The following is a 16,191-nucleotide window of genomic DNA, read 5'->3' on the forward strand; positions in this document are numbered from 1 at the left end:
TATTGTTATTACAGTATTATTATTGTTAGTAATAATATGAGAAGAAGACGACAATGAAGAAGGTGGTAATTGTGGTGGAGGTGGTGGTTGTTGCCAAGAACCAAAGCTGCAGCTCGGCGCTCAGGCATATATGAAATAAATAAAATTAAAGCATATAAATTTTCCATCATTAGGCTTTGTTAATAATAATATTATTGTTTTTGTTGGTCAATAGTCATTAGTGGCTGGTGACCATTGGAGAGGACTATCAAAATATTTGAGGTAATTTGATGAGTTTTATTATAAGGGTAGGAACGTATTTTTAGGTTATAAATGCGGGCGTTATTTGGAGATTCGAGGGCGTCGTTTAGCGTTTCACTTTATGTTTTATGGGATAAAGTTTATTTTTTATTTTTTATTTTTGGGACAAAGTTTTGGCTGCTCTTTGAGTACAAGAAAATGTTGTATTATTCACAACTAATGTAAGTTGGCGAAATTTGGCTTTTTTGAGGGACTTGTAGTGTAGTGATATGAAATAATTGATGGATTAACGGATTGGTTTTTCATTCGTTACTTGAAATATTATCTTAAATAAAAATGTATTTTAATTGTTTTATTACTAAACCTAAGACTTTATATAAATTTTTCCTAAGAATTATATATATTCCAATTTCTCTTAAACAAAAGCGGTATATGTAAAGCTCCATAGAAAACTAAATGATGTTTTGTTGGATTATACCTACACTATATGAAGTCACGTGTTCATTAATGAGATAATTTTAGAATAAAGTTATCTCAAATTTCAAGTATGACTCATCAAAATTATTAAAAAAATAAATATTTACTGCGGAATATTAAAAAAAGTTACTATTCGCTTTTTTTTTTCTTTTTCCAAATAGAACGCTATATTGTTAAGTTTACATGAAATTACCTAAGAAAGTAAAATAAATTGTTGCTCGATTACTTTCGCGATAAATATCTGTTGAAATCCATTTTAGCCCTCTAAATTCTAAGCTTTGTTTGTGGACCAAACTCTCTTCCTCGTTATTTGGATTGTGAGTCTCGCACATATGACTTGCCTATAGAACTGCTAAGCAAGTTAGTGCGCGCTACACGTTGGCATTAACATAGTACAGTACAAATCATTCCAAGTATTTCTTATTCCCTTCAATTTTTTTGCTCTTCTCATTTGAAGAAAAAATAATCAGAATGTGAAGAATAAAATAATCGGAAGAGAATAGTATTTTTTTTTTTTTTTTCCCAATTAACACCACTTGTCGCCGAAGTCGGCTCCAATAATTTCCCAATCCCCACTTCAATTGAATAGAGATCACATATATTAGTCATGAAAGTCAACTGGTAATATCAAATTGCAAATTTGCCATTTTTCTTTGCATACTCGACTCCTTTCTTCTTCCCTGAGAAATACTGTACTACCAAAAAAACATAAAAATGGCAGAAGCTGTGTTATTCAACATTGCTCAGCAACTACTGAACAACATGAGTTCAGCAGCCATTGAAGAGGCTGCAACAGCTTGGGGGTACAAAACCCAGCTTGCCAAACTCAACAACACAATCAACATCATCAAAGATGTGCTCTTAGATGCAGAACAAAGACAACCCAACAGTCATGCTATTCAAGGTTGGCTTCAAAGGCTTCGTGTCGCGGTGTATGATGCAGATGACCTGTTCGACGAAATTACCAGCTTAACTACCCAAAAAGAGGCATGTCTCTTCTTCTCTAAAATTAATCAGCTTCATGTTGGTAGTATAATGGGTAGAAAAATTAATAAAATAAGGGAAATGTTAGATGGTATTGCAAATGATGGTGGGAATTTTGGGTTTAGATTGCTAGTTGATGAGGAGCGAGTAATGGGTAGGAGAAAACGTGAGCAGAGTTATTCTTTTGTACGTGAGGAGGATATTGTAGGAAGGGATAGTGATAAAGTTGCAATCTTGGAAATGTTGTTGAATGATAATGTTGAAGAGAGTGTTTATGTTATTCCTGTTGTTGGGATTGGAGGACTTGGGAAGACTACTTTGGCTCAATTGGTGTATAATGATGAGAAAGTCGAAAATCATTTCGAGCTTCGATTGTGGGTTTGTGTGTCTGATGTCTTTGATATAAGAGTTATTGTGGAGAAGATTATAACTTCTGCTGCTTGTGTGAAGCCTGGTGATTTAGATATGGAGCAACTGCAACGACAACTTAGGAATGTCATTGATGGGAAGAGGTATTTGCTTGTTCTGGATGATGTGTGGAATGAGGATCGAGAAGAATGGCTTAAGTTGAGAGCATTGTTGTTTTGTGGAGGACCTGGAAGTAAGGTTTTGGTGACCACACGATCTAGGCAGGTGGCCGGGATCATGGCAACCGGCTCGTGTTATGACTTAAGACATCTATCAGAAGCTGAATCTTGGTTCCTGTTTTGTAAGATGGCATTTGAATCTGGTCAAGAGGATAAAGATCTAAAGCTGGTTGAATTAGGGAAGCAAATTGTAAAGAAGTGTGCCAACGTTCCACTTGCTATAAGAACTGTTGGGGGGCTTTTATATGCCAGGGATGAGAGAAGGTGGTTAGCTTTTAAGGATAATGAGTTAGCTAAGATAAGAGAAGCTGAAAATAGCATCATGCCTATTTTGAAGCTTAGTTATAACCAGCTTCAATCATCGCTTAAGCATTGCTTTGCGTATTGTGCTTTGTTCCCCAAGGACTATGTATTAGAGAAGGATAGACTGATTAGTCTCTGGATTGCCGAAGGATTTGTTGTACCGTCGTGTGAAAGACAGAGTTTGGAAGATGCTGGAGAGGAGTGTTTCATGGATTTGGTGCAAAAATGCTTCTTTCAAGATTTAACAAAAGATGCACTAGGAGATATCAAGAGTTGCAAAATTCATGACCTGATGCATGATTTAGCCCTAAAAGAGGCAGGAGGAGAGAGTGTTATCTTTACCTCTGATGTGAGGAATGTAAATGAAAATACTCATCATCTCTCTGCTGGGTTTAATTTGACATCGTTATGGGAGATTCCAAGTTGTTTCCTAGAATTGAATCGCCTACGCACCTTTCTATTACCAGAACAAGCAACACTCGGGACAAGGATTAAGAAGTCAGTTTCTGAGCAATTAACTTCAAACTTTAGACGCTTGCGAGTGTTGGATCTACATGGGCTAGGGATTGAAAATCTGTCAAACTCTATAGGGGATCTAATTCATTTAAGGTACTTGGATATATCCTTCAATTCGCACATCAAAGCACTTCCGAATTCTGTTCGTCGCTTGCAGAACTTACAGGTGTTGAGACTTTCCAAGTGCTATAGGCTGAGGAAGTTGCCCTCAGAAATCAAAAGGCTAGTCAATCTTAGGTGCCTTGAGCTTGATGATTGTGATGCATTGACTCATATGCCAGCTGGAATGGGACGATTAACTGCTCTCCGTAAGCTTAATAAGTTTGTAGTAGGCAATAACTCTGGTGCTTTTAATCTTAAAGGATGTGCTCAGCTAAGAGATTTGAGTTCTCTCAACAATATCTCAGGAGATTTGCAGATTCTACTTCAGGGAAAATGGAAATATGCTCTTTCAGAAGCCAAGGAAGCAAATCTGTGTAACAAATTGCATCTTTCGGAGTTGGTAATAGATTTTTTTGAGGCAAACTGCATGTACCATGAACCATTGTTTGAAGGCCTCCAACCCAATTCAAATATCAAGAGTCTAGCTATCACATATTATGCAGGTCAGAGTTTTCCAAGTTGGGCTAGGTTGGATAAGCTTAACACCTTCCTACCAAATCTTGTAGATATTAATATAAGCAATTGTAATAGATGCAAATGTCTCCCGTCTTTCAGTCAATTCCTTTGTCTTAAACGTTTACATATTACCTATGCCCACAGTGTAGAGTACATGGATAATACAGGGCTGCATTTATCACCCTCAGTGTTTTTCCCATCCCTTGAAGAACTAATTCTTGATCGAATGGGTGATTTAAGGGGATGGTGGAGGCAAGCTGATGGAAACCATGATGTTATTGATGTTACAGCAGCATCTTATCAGCAAGATATTGAAGCATTGCCATGTTTTCCTCGACTGTCAAAGCTACAGTTACGTAACTGTGCTAAGTTGAGAACGATGCCTCTGTTCCCTCATGTTGAAGAACTTAAGTTGGTGAATGTTGATGAGGACTTGTCATTAAGGAAAGCGGTTGAGAATTTTACTGCAGCACCGCGTTCATTGTTATCAGCAAGACTGAAAACTCTGGAGATAGACAACATAGATCATTTTATATCTCTACCAAAGGAGCATCTTAAGAATCTCTCTACTTTGGGTCTGTGGCAGTGTTCTAAGCTCGTGGATTTGTCAGGACTTGGAGAAGGCTTAAGAAATCTACCTTCTCTTAGAACTCTTACATTCTTCCACTGTGATCAGTTGACATCTCTATGTGGAGGTTTACAACATCTCACATCTCTTCAGGAGTTGCTGATTCGAAAATGCAAGGAGCTTATCATGCTAGATGAAGAGGAAGAGAATGGCATGCCATGGAAAGCTCTCCGGATGCTTCGTTGTCTGAGACTTCGATACATCCCAAAGATGGTTGCTCTTCCGCAGGGCCTTCAACATGTGACATCTCTTCGGTTCCTAGAGATTGTTGGTTGTGATGGTTTAACAACACTTCCGGATTGGATTAGCTGCCTCTCATTGCTTCAATGGCTCAGCATTAGAGAATGCTCTAAATTAATGGAGTTGCCAGAAGGGTTCGTACATCTTAGCAAGTTAAAGGAGCTTGAGATCACTGCATGTCCAAGACTGACCAGAAGATGCCGAAGGCCCCAAGGTGAGGATTGGCTTAAGATTCAACATATTCCCAGTATTATAGTCAGGGAGAGTCATCGGGACAATGCTTGATTTTGCAGGATAAAACTCACCAAAACATAACAATATTCATCACAAAAAAAATACTGTTCCAATTTGTAGTTTAACTTTGCTTTGTATGCATTAAGTATTAACGAAATTACCAGCTTAACTACCCAAACAGAGGCGTGCCTTTTATTCTTTAAAATCAATCAGCTTCATGTTGGTAGTACAACGGCTAGAAAAATCAATAATGTAAGGGAAATATTAGATGATATTGCAAATGAGGGGAGGGGGGATTTTGGGTTTAGATTGCAAGTTGATGAAGATCGTGTAATGGGTAGAAGAAAACGTGAGCAGAGCTATTCTTTTGTATGTTGATAAAGTTGCAATCTTGTTATTGAATGATAATGTTGAAGAGAAAGAGAATGACATGCCTTGGATTAGCTGCCTCTCTTTGTTTTAATGGCTTAGCATGCATTAGAGAATGCTCGAAATTAGTGGAGTTGCCCGAAGGCTTCATAGTTTCATACAAACGTAACAAGGTTTCATAGACATATAGTGGCACAATTAATTTTTCAACAGACGGAGTAAATCTCAAGTCTTTTAAGTTTATCTCTCTTTTTTTTTCTTTTTTTTTCTTTTTTTTTTGCAAATGCCCAAAGAATATGGTCTTTTTTTTTTGGTTGCAAATTGTTATGGAACAAACCCTTGTCGGGGTGTTGAAGTAAAGTAATTGAGTGTGAAAGACTTTATAACTTTTATAAGTTCTATTTCAAGTGAAGAGCGAAAGTACACAATTTCCCTGACAGAATTCTATTGATCTAACTCATGTTTTTCTTATAATCATTTGCTAACCCAAAAACTTATTCTGACATTTACAATGGGAGGAGTATATTCCTCACAATCTAGCGGAAGATTCAGTACAAGGGGTAGATTTTCTACTACTCCCGCCCCTCATTATGGTGGTACGTTCAAATTTCTGTTCTTGCTCTCTCTCTCTCTCTCTCTCTTTTTTTTTAAAAAAAAAAAATTTTAGTGTTAGAAATTTGAATATAGAGTTTTGCAGTGTCTAGGTGGCCAAGATGGAGAGTGGACAACAAATTGAAGGAGTTAGGCTGGTATTTACCATTGTACAAAGCTGCCCTTAGAGGGAGATGGAAAGATGCAAGAAAATTCATAGATGAAGACCCAGAAGCATTGACAGCTAAAATCAGTATTGCATCAGAAACTGCACTTCACATTGCAGTTGGTACTGGAACTGATATACCCTTTGTGGAAACATTGGTAAAGAATATGTCACCTGAGGAGTTGGCACTTACTGATCAAAATGGTGAGACTGCTCTTTCTGTTGCTGCTATTGTGGGCAACCTTGAGGCTGCCAAACTATTGGTGAGTAAAAACCCCGATTTGCCAAATATTGCGAGCAAATCAGGTTTCCCCCTCCACAGGGCTGCTCAGTATGGTCATAAGTTGATGATCTCATATTTATGGGATTATACTAGACAGGATATGGAGCCTAGTCCATTTTCTGGTGAATATGGGGCTAAGCTCTTGATTTACCTTATTCATGCTGAGTTTTATGGTGAGTTGTTGTATACTTCTTTGATATACCTTATTCATGTGAAATTTACCTTAATTGATACTATATTTGGCACAATTGGTCAACATATTGCTGGTTTTACATGGTTAAAAGCCTTTTTTAAATCTTATTTGTTTAACTTGATGATTCTTCATTTTGGTCTCATTTATCTCATATTTTATCGCTTAAGATCATGTGGTTCATAATGTATAATACAAGTATGAAGTATATGCTTACGTTTAAAGTTGCTTTCGCACCAATAACATTGTCTAATATATAGTCAAGGAAATTGTAATCCTATTGTTACCTTATTTTTATTTATAAATTATCAAAAAGCGGATTAACCCTTTACATGTTTCAGTTTTACTTTTGCTGATGAGTACAATTAGATTATATAATTAAACAAGATGAGAATCAGGAGATGGTAGGGCGGTTTGTCCTTCACCTGTCCCGGCCTTAGGCCTTAGGGGACCGACTTGCTACCTAAAAATATCTCAAAAGGGTTCTCACCCATCTACTATAAGGACTGTAATTCAGATTTTAGACCCGCAAGGTTTCATTCTGTAACATAGTCTATCACAATTGAATGGTTTATTTGCATACTCCCTCTGTTTTCTTTTGATGTATTTAATTACAATTGACTTTGTTTCTAGAAGAGGTGAGTAAATGTAAATAAATAGGGATAATGTAAGAATGAAATTACAATGGTGGGGTAAGGGATGAAGTACAATAGTAAAATATACTCCGTATATATGATTCTTTTGATTATTGACTTCATGTTTATAACTTTTTATCCTGGTCTTTGGACAGGTTTAGCTCTCAAGCTGTTTGAATTGAACCCAAACTTGGCAACCATGGAACTAAATGAGGTCGGTTCTCCACTAAGTGTGCTAGCTGAGAAGCCTAACGCCTTTCCAAGTGGAAGTGACTTCAAGTTTTGGCCACAAGCTCTAAATCCTTGTAAGTTCACTGCCACCACATGCTCCTCTGCCCCCTCAAATCTCACAAGGTAGCCTTAACAGCCAACTTCAAGATGGCATGCTTTTGAAACTAATTGTTATCATGAAGTTTGTGATCTTTAAACAAGGCAAAAAAAATTTGAATTATCTTTGATATGTGTTTATGGTAAAATTGCTACATTGCTACATGGATTACAGATGTGCAAATTGTATAGGTAACTTTTTTGTATTATAGTGTATATGCTGAATTGCTGCACTCTGCAATTTTGATGGGGTACGATCTCTTTCTTTGTTCTGATGTTTTCTCCCGCCTTTATGTTATTGATCCATTTCTTGTCAGTGTAGTTAGTTTACTAAAATGCTGAAAAGAACATGGAACTTTTGAGTAATTTTGGTGAAGGTGTTATCCCAATATCCTATAAAAATTATGAGAGGGAATCATGTCTTTTGATTACAGAAGTTTATTCTAACATTTGCGGCCTATACATAATGATGTTTTAAGGGGATGTTGGGACTCTGTTGAAACTTACCTTCTAATGAAAGAAAATGAAATTAAAATTTCTATAATGGCTCTGATTTTCTCGTGTGATTTCTTATCACATTGGACATTTTAATTGCAGTTTCATACTGGAACTATGTTAGAAATACAAAAATGAGGCATCATCAAGCAATCAAACTTGTCAAATGCTTTTGTGAGGAAATCATGGAGTTGGATGATGCTAAAGCATTCTCAATGCTTCAAGAACCACTCCATCTAGCAGCTAAGTTAGGAATTCATGAGATTATAGAGGAAATTGTTGTGACATTTCCTCCTGCAATATGGTCTTCCAATGAAGAAAATCACAATGTATTTCAGCTAGCAGTTACATATCGTCGAGAAAATGTCTTTAACCTCATATATCAAATGAGCGAGTACAGACATTTAGTAACTAGGTATATAGATCCATATGGAAACAACATATTGCATTTGGCTGGAAGATTACCACCTTCAGACCGCCTTAATCTTGTATCGGGTGCAGCTTTACAGATGCAACGTGAGCTACAATGGTTTAAGGTGTTAAGCTGCTTAACCTAGTTACCTGTTTTTTAAATGTCATTTTCTTAGACAGTTGTATGATTTAGTTAGTTCATACTATAGATTTCATAACATCAGTTTATGTGTGTCTCTTCAGCAAGTTGAAAAGTTTGTTCAACCTGCATACAAAACTTGGAAGAATGCAGAAGGGAAAACCCCAGCACTTTTATTCAGTGAAGCACATCAAGATTTGGTTAAAGAAGGAGAAAAATGGATGAAAGACACAGCAAATTCATGCACCGTTGCAGCAGCCCTTATTGCTACTGTAGTATTTGCTGCAGCCATAACAGTACCGGGTGGCAATGATCAAAACAGCGGGATCCCTATTTATATTAAGCATGAATACCACCATCATAGAGCTTTTGCAGTTTTTGCTGTTTTTGATGCAATCTCTTTATTCTCGTCTGTGACTTCAATCTTGATGTTTTTGTCAATTCTTACTTCACGGTATGCAGAGGCTGATTTTCTGTATCCTTTGCCGAAGAGGTTAATCATTGGTCTTAGTATGTTGTTTATCTCAATAACATCGCTGATGGTTGCCTTCAGTTCTGCTCTTTACCTTGTTTTTGGCCAAAATAAGGTCTGGAGACTACTTTTGGTTGGTGGACTAGCAAGTTTGCCGGTGACATTGTTCATCTTCTTACAATTCCCTCTTCTTCTTGATATAATGCTTGTTACTTACGGACGTGGAATATTTCTGAAGAAAAGTAATCGTATGCTTCATTAAAAAAGAAACGGGGTCATTGATGATAAGTGTCTCAGCCTTTGCTTATATGGGGGTGCATTGTAGCCGTGCATTGTTTCTGCTTGAGCAGTTGGACTCTTGGTGTTCGAATTCATCTAATCACCTTCCTTATTTTATTGTTATCTCCCTTAAGTAAACGTTCTAGGACTTTGGTAAGTTCTCTAGGCCTTAGAGGCTTATAGTAAATTTTATTTTATTTTATTTTATTTTTTTATTTTTTTATTTTTTTATTTTTTTATTTTTTTTTTTGTCAATCCTGTGTGTTAAATGGGAGAATGAATGTTGTAATTTCAATGAAAATCTTTTAGGAGTGGTGATTAATGAGAACCGAAACTTCCTATATAATGTTGCCTTGCTTTGACATGAGTGATGTGTTGTTGCACCAATACAGACATTGTGTTGCCAATCATCTTAATGTTGGAAGTAAAGCAAGTCATTGCCAAGTACTTTTGTTCCTCACTTCCTCTCCCATCCACTCGATCAATTTGACCTAAGGTCAGGCAGAGTGTCGGACGCTACCCTTTGTCCGACACTCTGTGAAGAGAAACCTCATATCTTCTCTGCTCCTATCCGCCCTATCGGGCGAGCTTGGCCTAGAAATAGCTAGCATGAAGTTATATATCCTTTTTAATGAGCTTTTCAAAGGCAACTTCTGAACTCCAATATTGCGCTTGATTGGGCTGGCTTGCTCGGACCATTGTGCAAGTTCTAGGGAAGGAAGTTTCGGAGGGTTTTGAATCTTTTGATCATTTTTGTTCATAACCTATAAATACACATTGTCTCTCTTCATTGTACACATGAGTATTGGAAACCCTTACCATAATAAATACAAACCCATTATTCTTTAAATACGAGATTTCTTCCCGTCAAAAAAAAAAAAATGAGATTTGAACAATTCTTGAGCGACTCCACTTTTTGAATCTAGGTGCAAGGATTAGAAGGGAGTTGTGTTAACCTCAGGGGACGATCGTCACCTGAAAACCTGTATCAGTGGCATATTTCATTCCAAAGGCACGACACAACTATCAATGTTAAGATCATCAAACAAATAATTTTTCTCCTCCGTTCATCATTAATTATTAGGATTAACAAGAATTTTAAACAACACTTTTAGCATGTCAAACTAATTCTCAATTGTAATCCTCTAGTGGCCAACTCTATTTGTGGATATTGCAGCACACAAGCGTCCTTAACTCCTTATCAGTCCTTCTCATTTACCAAGATAAAACCCTTGCTTCTTTTCGCTCTGGGCTTGTACTCTAGGAATTAATTTTAGCATACCTCTATGTGAGAAGGGCAAAGAAAATTGTGCTTTCAAAATGAATTCCAAATTTAATTTTTAGTGCACAAAGTCATTTTTCTTGTACTCTTGCTAAATCCTACGTAGTAGAAAAGAGTGCCAAATATACTATCTAATGTCAAAAACATTTTATGACAATCATCTTAGAAAGAACAATTGAAAGCTAGACCCAACTTAAAGACCGGAATAACAACTTGTACGGCTCAAAACAATATAATAATTAAAAGACTTGTTGCTTGAACAATTAAATTTTGTAGGATAACCAATGAACTACTTGTGTGCAATGTTCATTGTACAAGGTTAGCCGCGTATTATAAAATTAGTTTTATGGTTCCGACCATTATTTGTTCATGTATGTAAGGGACTAAAGGAGCCTATTAGTCATTATGAAATGTAAGGGTACAAGCAACTAAGTAAGTAACAACAGATGACATACAAGAGGTTTTGGCCCGGTAACATTTAGCAAAAATTTCATCTTACCCACTAAGATTTGTTTCCATACATTGACAGAAAATAAAAGTTTAAATGAGATGTATATATAATGTAAAAAGCCAAAATGATACAAATTAGTGCATTTCGATCGATTTCAACAAAGTGGAATTTCCAATCCCAACATATATGAGATCGATATCAGAAAATATATGTGTGATATATTTCCGTAGCTATGAGAATAGTATACTACCTCCGTTAATTATTATATGCAACAAATGAATATTTTATGTCTCACAAATAATACCCATTTGTTGCACATAATAATTAACGGAGTTAGTATATAAAAAATAGTGGAAAGCTAAACGTCGCCCTCGAATATCTAACTAACGCCCGCAAAATAAATTAAAATTACAAACTTACCCTTTTTATAAAAAAAAAAATAACCCTCAAACAAAATTACCCCCCTCCCCCAACAAAACCCTCATTCCTTATTCACTCTCATTCACTCTCTAAACAAACCACCACCACCACATCCACCTCCACCACCACAACATCCACCTCCGCCACCACCATCACCGCAGATAAAAGCGCCGGAGCAGTAGTTGAGCGCCGATCTACACAGTGATAATGCCGCGGAAGGACAAAGGCAAGTCAATCGCCGGCGAAGAAGAGGTTTGTTTTTTTTTTTTTTATTTTCTGAAATTGCGGCAAAACGCCTGATTTTTTCGCACAACCATGGCTGAAACGCCTAGTTCGTGCGTACAACTGTGTGGTTGTACGAAAAAACTGGCGGTTGAGGTGAAACGCCCAGTTTTTTCGTACAACCACACGGTTGTACGCACGAACTAGGCGTTTCAGCCATGGTAGTGCGAGAAAATCAGGCGTTTTGCCTGGGTTTTTCTTTTTTTTTTAATTTTCGGTATTGCCTTTAATTGCGTTTGATTGCTTGCAATTGTCTGGTTTTAATTGCTTGCAAATGTCTAGTTTTAATTATTTTCTATTTCAGCAAATAATTACTTAAAATCAAATAAAACTAAATATCGTTAGTATATATAATTTACGATCTACACAACAGTTACTTAGGTGTCTATATTTTGTTGTTAAGAAGGTTTGTTTAGAAATTTTTGAAATAATCCAAACTATTTACCAGTCAGAAAACTCTTTGAGATCTCCTGTTATTTAGGCTCAAATCAGCTTTGAAATTGCACCCTGGAACTGTTTGTTTGCAAGATTATGAGAACAGTAGTTCATTCTTTCTTGCTTAGTATTTTCCTAGGATAATTGGTTCCATGGGTTGGAAAGAATGCCTTTTTTTGACTAAATATTTAAGAGGTGTTTTTTGAATAAATAATTGCTTAGATGAAGAGGTGTTTTGGATTAGACTATGTTTTGGATGTTGACTATGTTTTGGATGTTATTAGTGGCCATTTAAGTTTTACAAATTTGTTGGAAATAATCAAGTTGACATTTATGTTTGAGTTTTTTATTTTTTATTTTCTAATAGACTGTGTACTTGCTTCACAAAAGAAATGCTTAAAATAAATTAAAAAAATAACCAATGTTTATTAATAAAGTTAAAATAAAGTTGAATCAAAATCCACACCAATACTCAATGGTACTCAAGAGTTGATTAATGTCTGCCACAATTGAAGCCTTCTATCGTACCTTCTCTCCCACCCGTTTACACTTGCTTGACGAGCGTTAAACCACATTGGTGAAATTGGAGGTAGTGGGTGGTCATGTTCCATATGCAACCGAATGAAATGCGATCCACCAACAGTTCCAATCACAAACTCCCCAGAAGGCTTATCTAAAGGTCCACGATTGTTCAACGGCAAAACAGTAGTAGATGGATAGTAGCTCGACGGTCTATTTCCTACTCCATAAAAAATCACCACCACATTCCATAATGTGGCAATAGCAAAAAAATCCTGTTGTGCTACCATCCAATGCTCCTCTCCACACGCATCACCATCCCATCTAATCCGGTCTATCTCCCTTTGCAGTCCTGAACCAACCCCTTGGCCCCATATGTCGTAGTAAATCATGCTGTACAGCCAAGGGTGAGAACCAACCTCATTTGCCATTTGATGTCGAACCAATCGCCACTCCTCCTGAGTTCCGTACAATAAATCTGCTACGCAACGAAATCCGCAGTTCCCATCACCAATTACATCCTTAACACCTACGACGTAAGGCCAAATGATGTTGGGAATAGCGTAGCTGTATCTGCATTGGCGCATGTCGAACCCAGTACCTACAAAATTAAAAACATAATATGACATATAGTTAAATTAAAATTTAAGATGAATAAACATATTATTTAAATCGATGATCACCTGTATTAGATGGGGGTGGTCTACTTCTAGATCGATTCTCTCGCCCACTACGTTCAATATTCTCAAAAAACGAAGGATCCCGCCTGTTACGATTCTCGGGTGGTCGTCCCCTTACACGGGGGTTGACTCTAGGCTCCTGAAGGTCATCGTAGTTAGGATCCATCTCACCCTCAATAACTCGTGACACGTGCCTAAGCATCACAGGATCACTGGCAATAACCTGATCAACAAGGGTGCGGAAATGAGCTCGATCCTCATCATTTTCATCGACTATATTAGGAATGTCGACACCATCTCCAATGACAAGGGTCCTCCAAAATGGATGAATATTCTTAGAATACAACCCCTTCCCAGCAGCAATCGAGTCATATATTTGGCACGCACAAGGTAAGCCGTGGGTAGTACGTAGAGCACACCCACAGCGTCGATGAATATCCGTACTCAACCCTCGCATTCTATTCGTCTCACCGAGAAGAATAGACAGACAATAGTGGGATACCTTTCCGTTCAGCTGATGTAAAGGCATATGCTTGTACTTCTGACCATGACTTGTTCTACATGCCTCCAATCCATTACGAATGGCTATGATCTTGTTCTCAATCGAGCAGTGCACTTGAGCCCAAACCGTGTCCAAAGAGCCTGTTGAACTGTCAATCCAACACTTCAATGCTGAATGCTGGCTCTCAACCCTGCAGTTGTTAACATTGCCAAAGTGTAGTTCCTGGTTTGTCCAAAACAATACAAACTTCTCCTTGTGTACGAGCCAAGTGTCCATAACATATTCAATCACTTTCGGCCATCGACTCCACTTGGTTTTCAACATTGCAAGTTCTCTGTTATATGCCTCTTCAGATGTAGCATTAATTACAAGCCTCCACCTCCCATTTTTGAACTTGGCACCAATCTCCTTTTTTTTTTCAAACATGGAAGTAACCTTCGCCTCAACATCTTTGTTAATATGCCACACACACAACATGTGTCTTGTGTTTGGAAACACGCTCTTCAACGCTGCACAAAGGCCAAGCTCCCTATCTGTCAGTAGTACTGATGGCTCTCTATGATGACCGATCAACAACCTCAAGCACTCAAACACCCACCGATAACTTTCCTGAGACTCTGACCTCATGAATGCGTATGCAACAAGAAAGTTTTGATTAGTCGGTGTAACCCCAACAATCTCAAAGAATGGCATGCCGTATCGATTCGTCTTGTAAGTGGAATCCATACCTATCACGTACGGGTATGTGCGAAGCAAATTTGTCATGATCGGGTGTGCCATGAAAGCATGTTGCAACACATCGTTGGAATCAGTAAAAACCCAAGTGAGGTATTTGCTATGTCTGGCCAAATGAAGCACCTGGTGAACTACTTCTCTTCCTTCAAATTGCTCCATTCTTATTTTACTTTTGCAGTTGTAGACATGCCTGATGTTTGGATGGTCTCCGGGAAACTTTTCTACAAGAGTTCTCATGATATGTCGAGGTGGCACCTGTGCCTGAGTCATGTCACGCACTACCTGCTTAGCAGCAATACTAAGACCGCTAATTTGTCGATGTCCCTCGGGATAAACAACCAAAGAATGATTGTGAGTTTCGTTCAAGCAACTAAGCTTCCAACCATTTACTACTTTGACATACTCAACCTTGAGTTTGAAGGGACAATTGTTTGCCTTGCTTTTGGTGTCTTGGCGTATCGCGTTCATCATGTCTCTTATCATGCCCTTTTTTCCACGATCACAACTCACATATCGATACGGTCGACCACTCCGATCGGTCTTGTAAGAAGCCTTCACTAGCATAAATCCGAGCGGTCGACAAACATTTTGTGCCCAAAGAACAGCATCCTCAAAACTCGGAAACACTTCGTTTGTCAAAAAATGTCCACTATAGTCCACACTGTCACCATCCTCGGACTCAGAATCCTATATAAATATTAATAAAAGTTAGAACCAAAGAACACGACTAATAATAATAACAACAATAACAATACAACTAATTATAAAAAAAACTTTCAACCATAATAATGACAATAACAATAATAATTACAATAATAATAATAATAACTAATTTTAATAACAATAATAATTTCAAAAGTATAAAATCCAATGACAATCAACCAATACGTGAAATAAAAAATAAACAAAAAAAAAGAAAAAATAAAAAAAAAGAAAAAAAAAATAAACAAAAAAAAAAGAAAAAAAAAAAGAAAAATCGAAACCCAGGAAACGCCTAGAATTTTCGAATGACCTAGGCTGAAACGCCTAGTTTTTTCGAATATCCTAGGATGTTTCGAAAAAACTAGGCGTTTCAGCCTAGGTCATTCGAAAATTCTAGACGTTTCATGGGTTTCGATTTTTTTAAAAAAATTAACGCAACATACCGATTCTGATTGGTTCGACGAGCCTTCGGTAAGCGTCAAAGGTTGTGTTTCTGGTATTTCGTTGTTGTCCATAAGATCTAACGAAATTGATTTTGCAAAATTTATGATTTGTTTGATTTCACGGTGGTTGGGGTGGTTGTCCGATGAAGGTCGGTGGCTGTTCACCACTAGAGAGAGCGGTAAAAAAATTGGTGTCCAGTAAAAGTATGAAATTAAGGTAAAATTAATTATTTTTATAATCGTTATAATAAGGTTAAATACGTAATTTAATTTCATTTTGCGGGCGTTAGTTAGAAAATCGAGGGCGATATTTAAAAACCCCTATTTATTGAATAGTATATTTGTAGGATATATGATTATGGTAATACGAGTATATATTTTAGGAAGATGGTTTACTATCTTATGTTCTTAGATTTTGTATAAATGCTTTATCTATTGATAAATAATAAAGAAGTCATTCTATTATCTCTTTCACCCAAATTTTGTCAAAAGTGCATGAATTAAACAGATTAATTGAGTGTATAACACTTCTTGAAAAGTAACAATAAACTATGGC

General features: G+C 37.0%; 2 protein-coding genes across 2 annotated transcripts; one reads left to right on the forward strand and one right to left on the reverse strand.

Annotated features, from left to right (window-relative positions):
- The first annotated feature begins 1,191 nt into the window (after window positions 1-1,191).
- On the forward strand, window positions 1,192-9,512 carry LOC145591349 (putative disease resistance protein RGA1). The gene is made up of 6 exons (XM_081647781.1): window positions 1,192-4,807; window positions 5,715-5,792; window positions 5,894-6,409; window positions 7,217-7,366; window positions 7,986-8,419; window positions 8,538-9,512. Exons 1-6 carry the CDS (start codon window positions 1,432-1,434, stop codon window positions 9,165-9,167), a joined length of 5,184 nt encoding a protein of 1,727 aa, XP_081503907.1. The 5' UTR covers window positions 1,192-1,431; the 3' UTR covers window positions 9,168-9,512.
- A 1,907-nt stretch (window positions 9,513-11,419) lies between these two features.
- LOC145591680 (PKS-NRPS hybrid synthetase cheA-like) lies at window positions 11,420-15,707 on the reverse strand. Its single transcript, XM_081648187.1, has 4 exons — window positions 15,636-15,707; window positions 13,257-15,177; window positions 12,583-13,174; window positions 11,420-11,531 (listed from the first exon to the last, which is right to left on the reverse strand). Exons 1-4 carry the CDS (start codon window positions 15,705-15,707, stop codon window positions 11,420-11,422), a joined length of 2,697 nt encoding a protein of 898 aa, XP_081504313.1.
- Between the last annotated feature and the right edge of the window lie 484 nt (window positions 15,708-16,191).

The sequence above is a fragment of the Chenopodium album genome, chromosome 18, assembly GCF_948465745.1.
Source record: "Chenopodium album chromosome 18, dcCheAlbu1.1, whole genome shotgun sequence".
NCBI lineage: Eukaryota > Viridiplantae > Streptophyta > Magnoliopsida > Caryophyllales > Amaranthaceae > Chenopodium > Chenopodium album.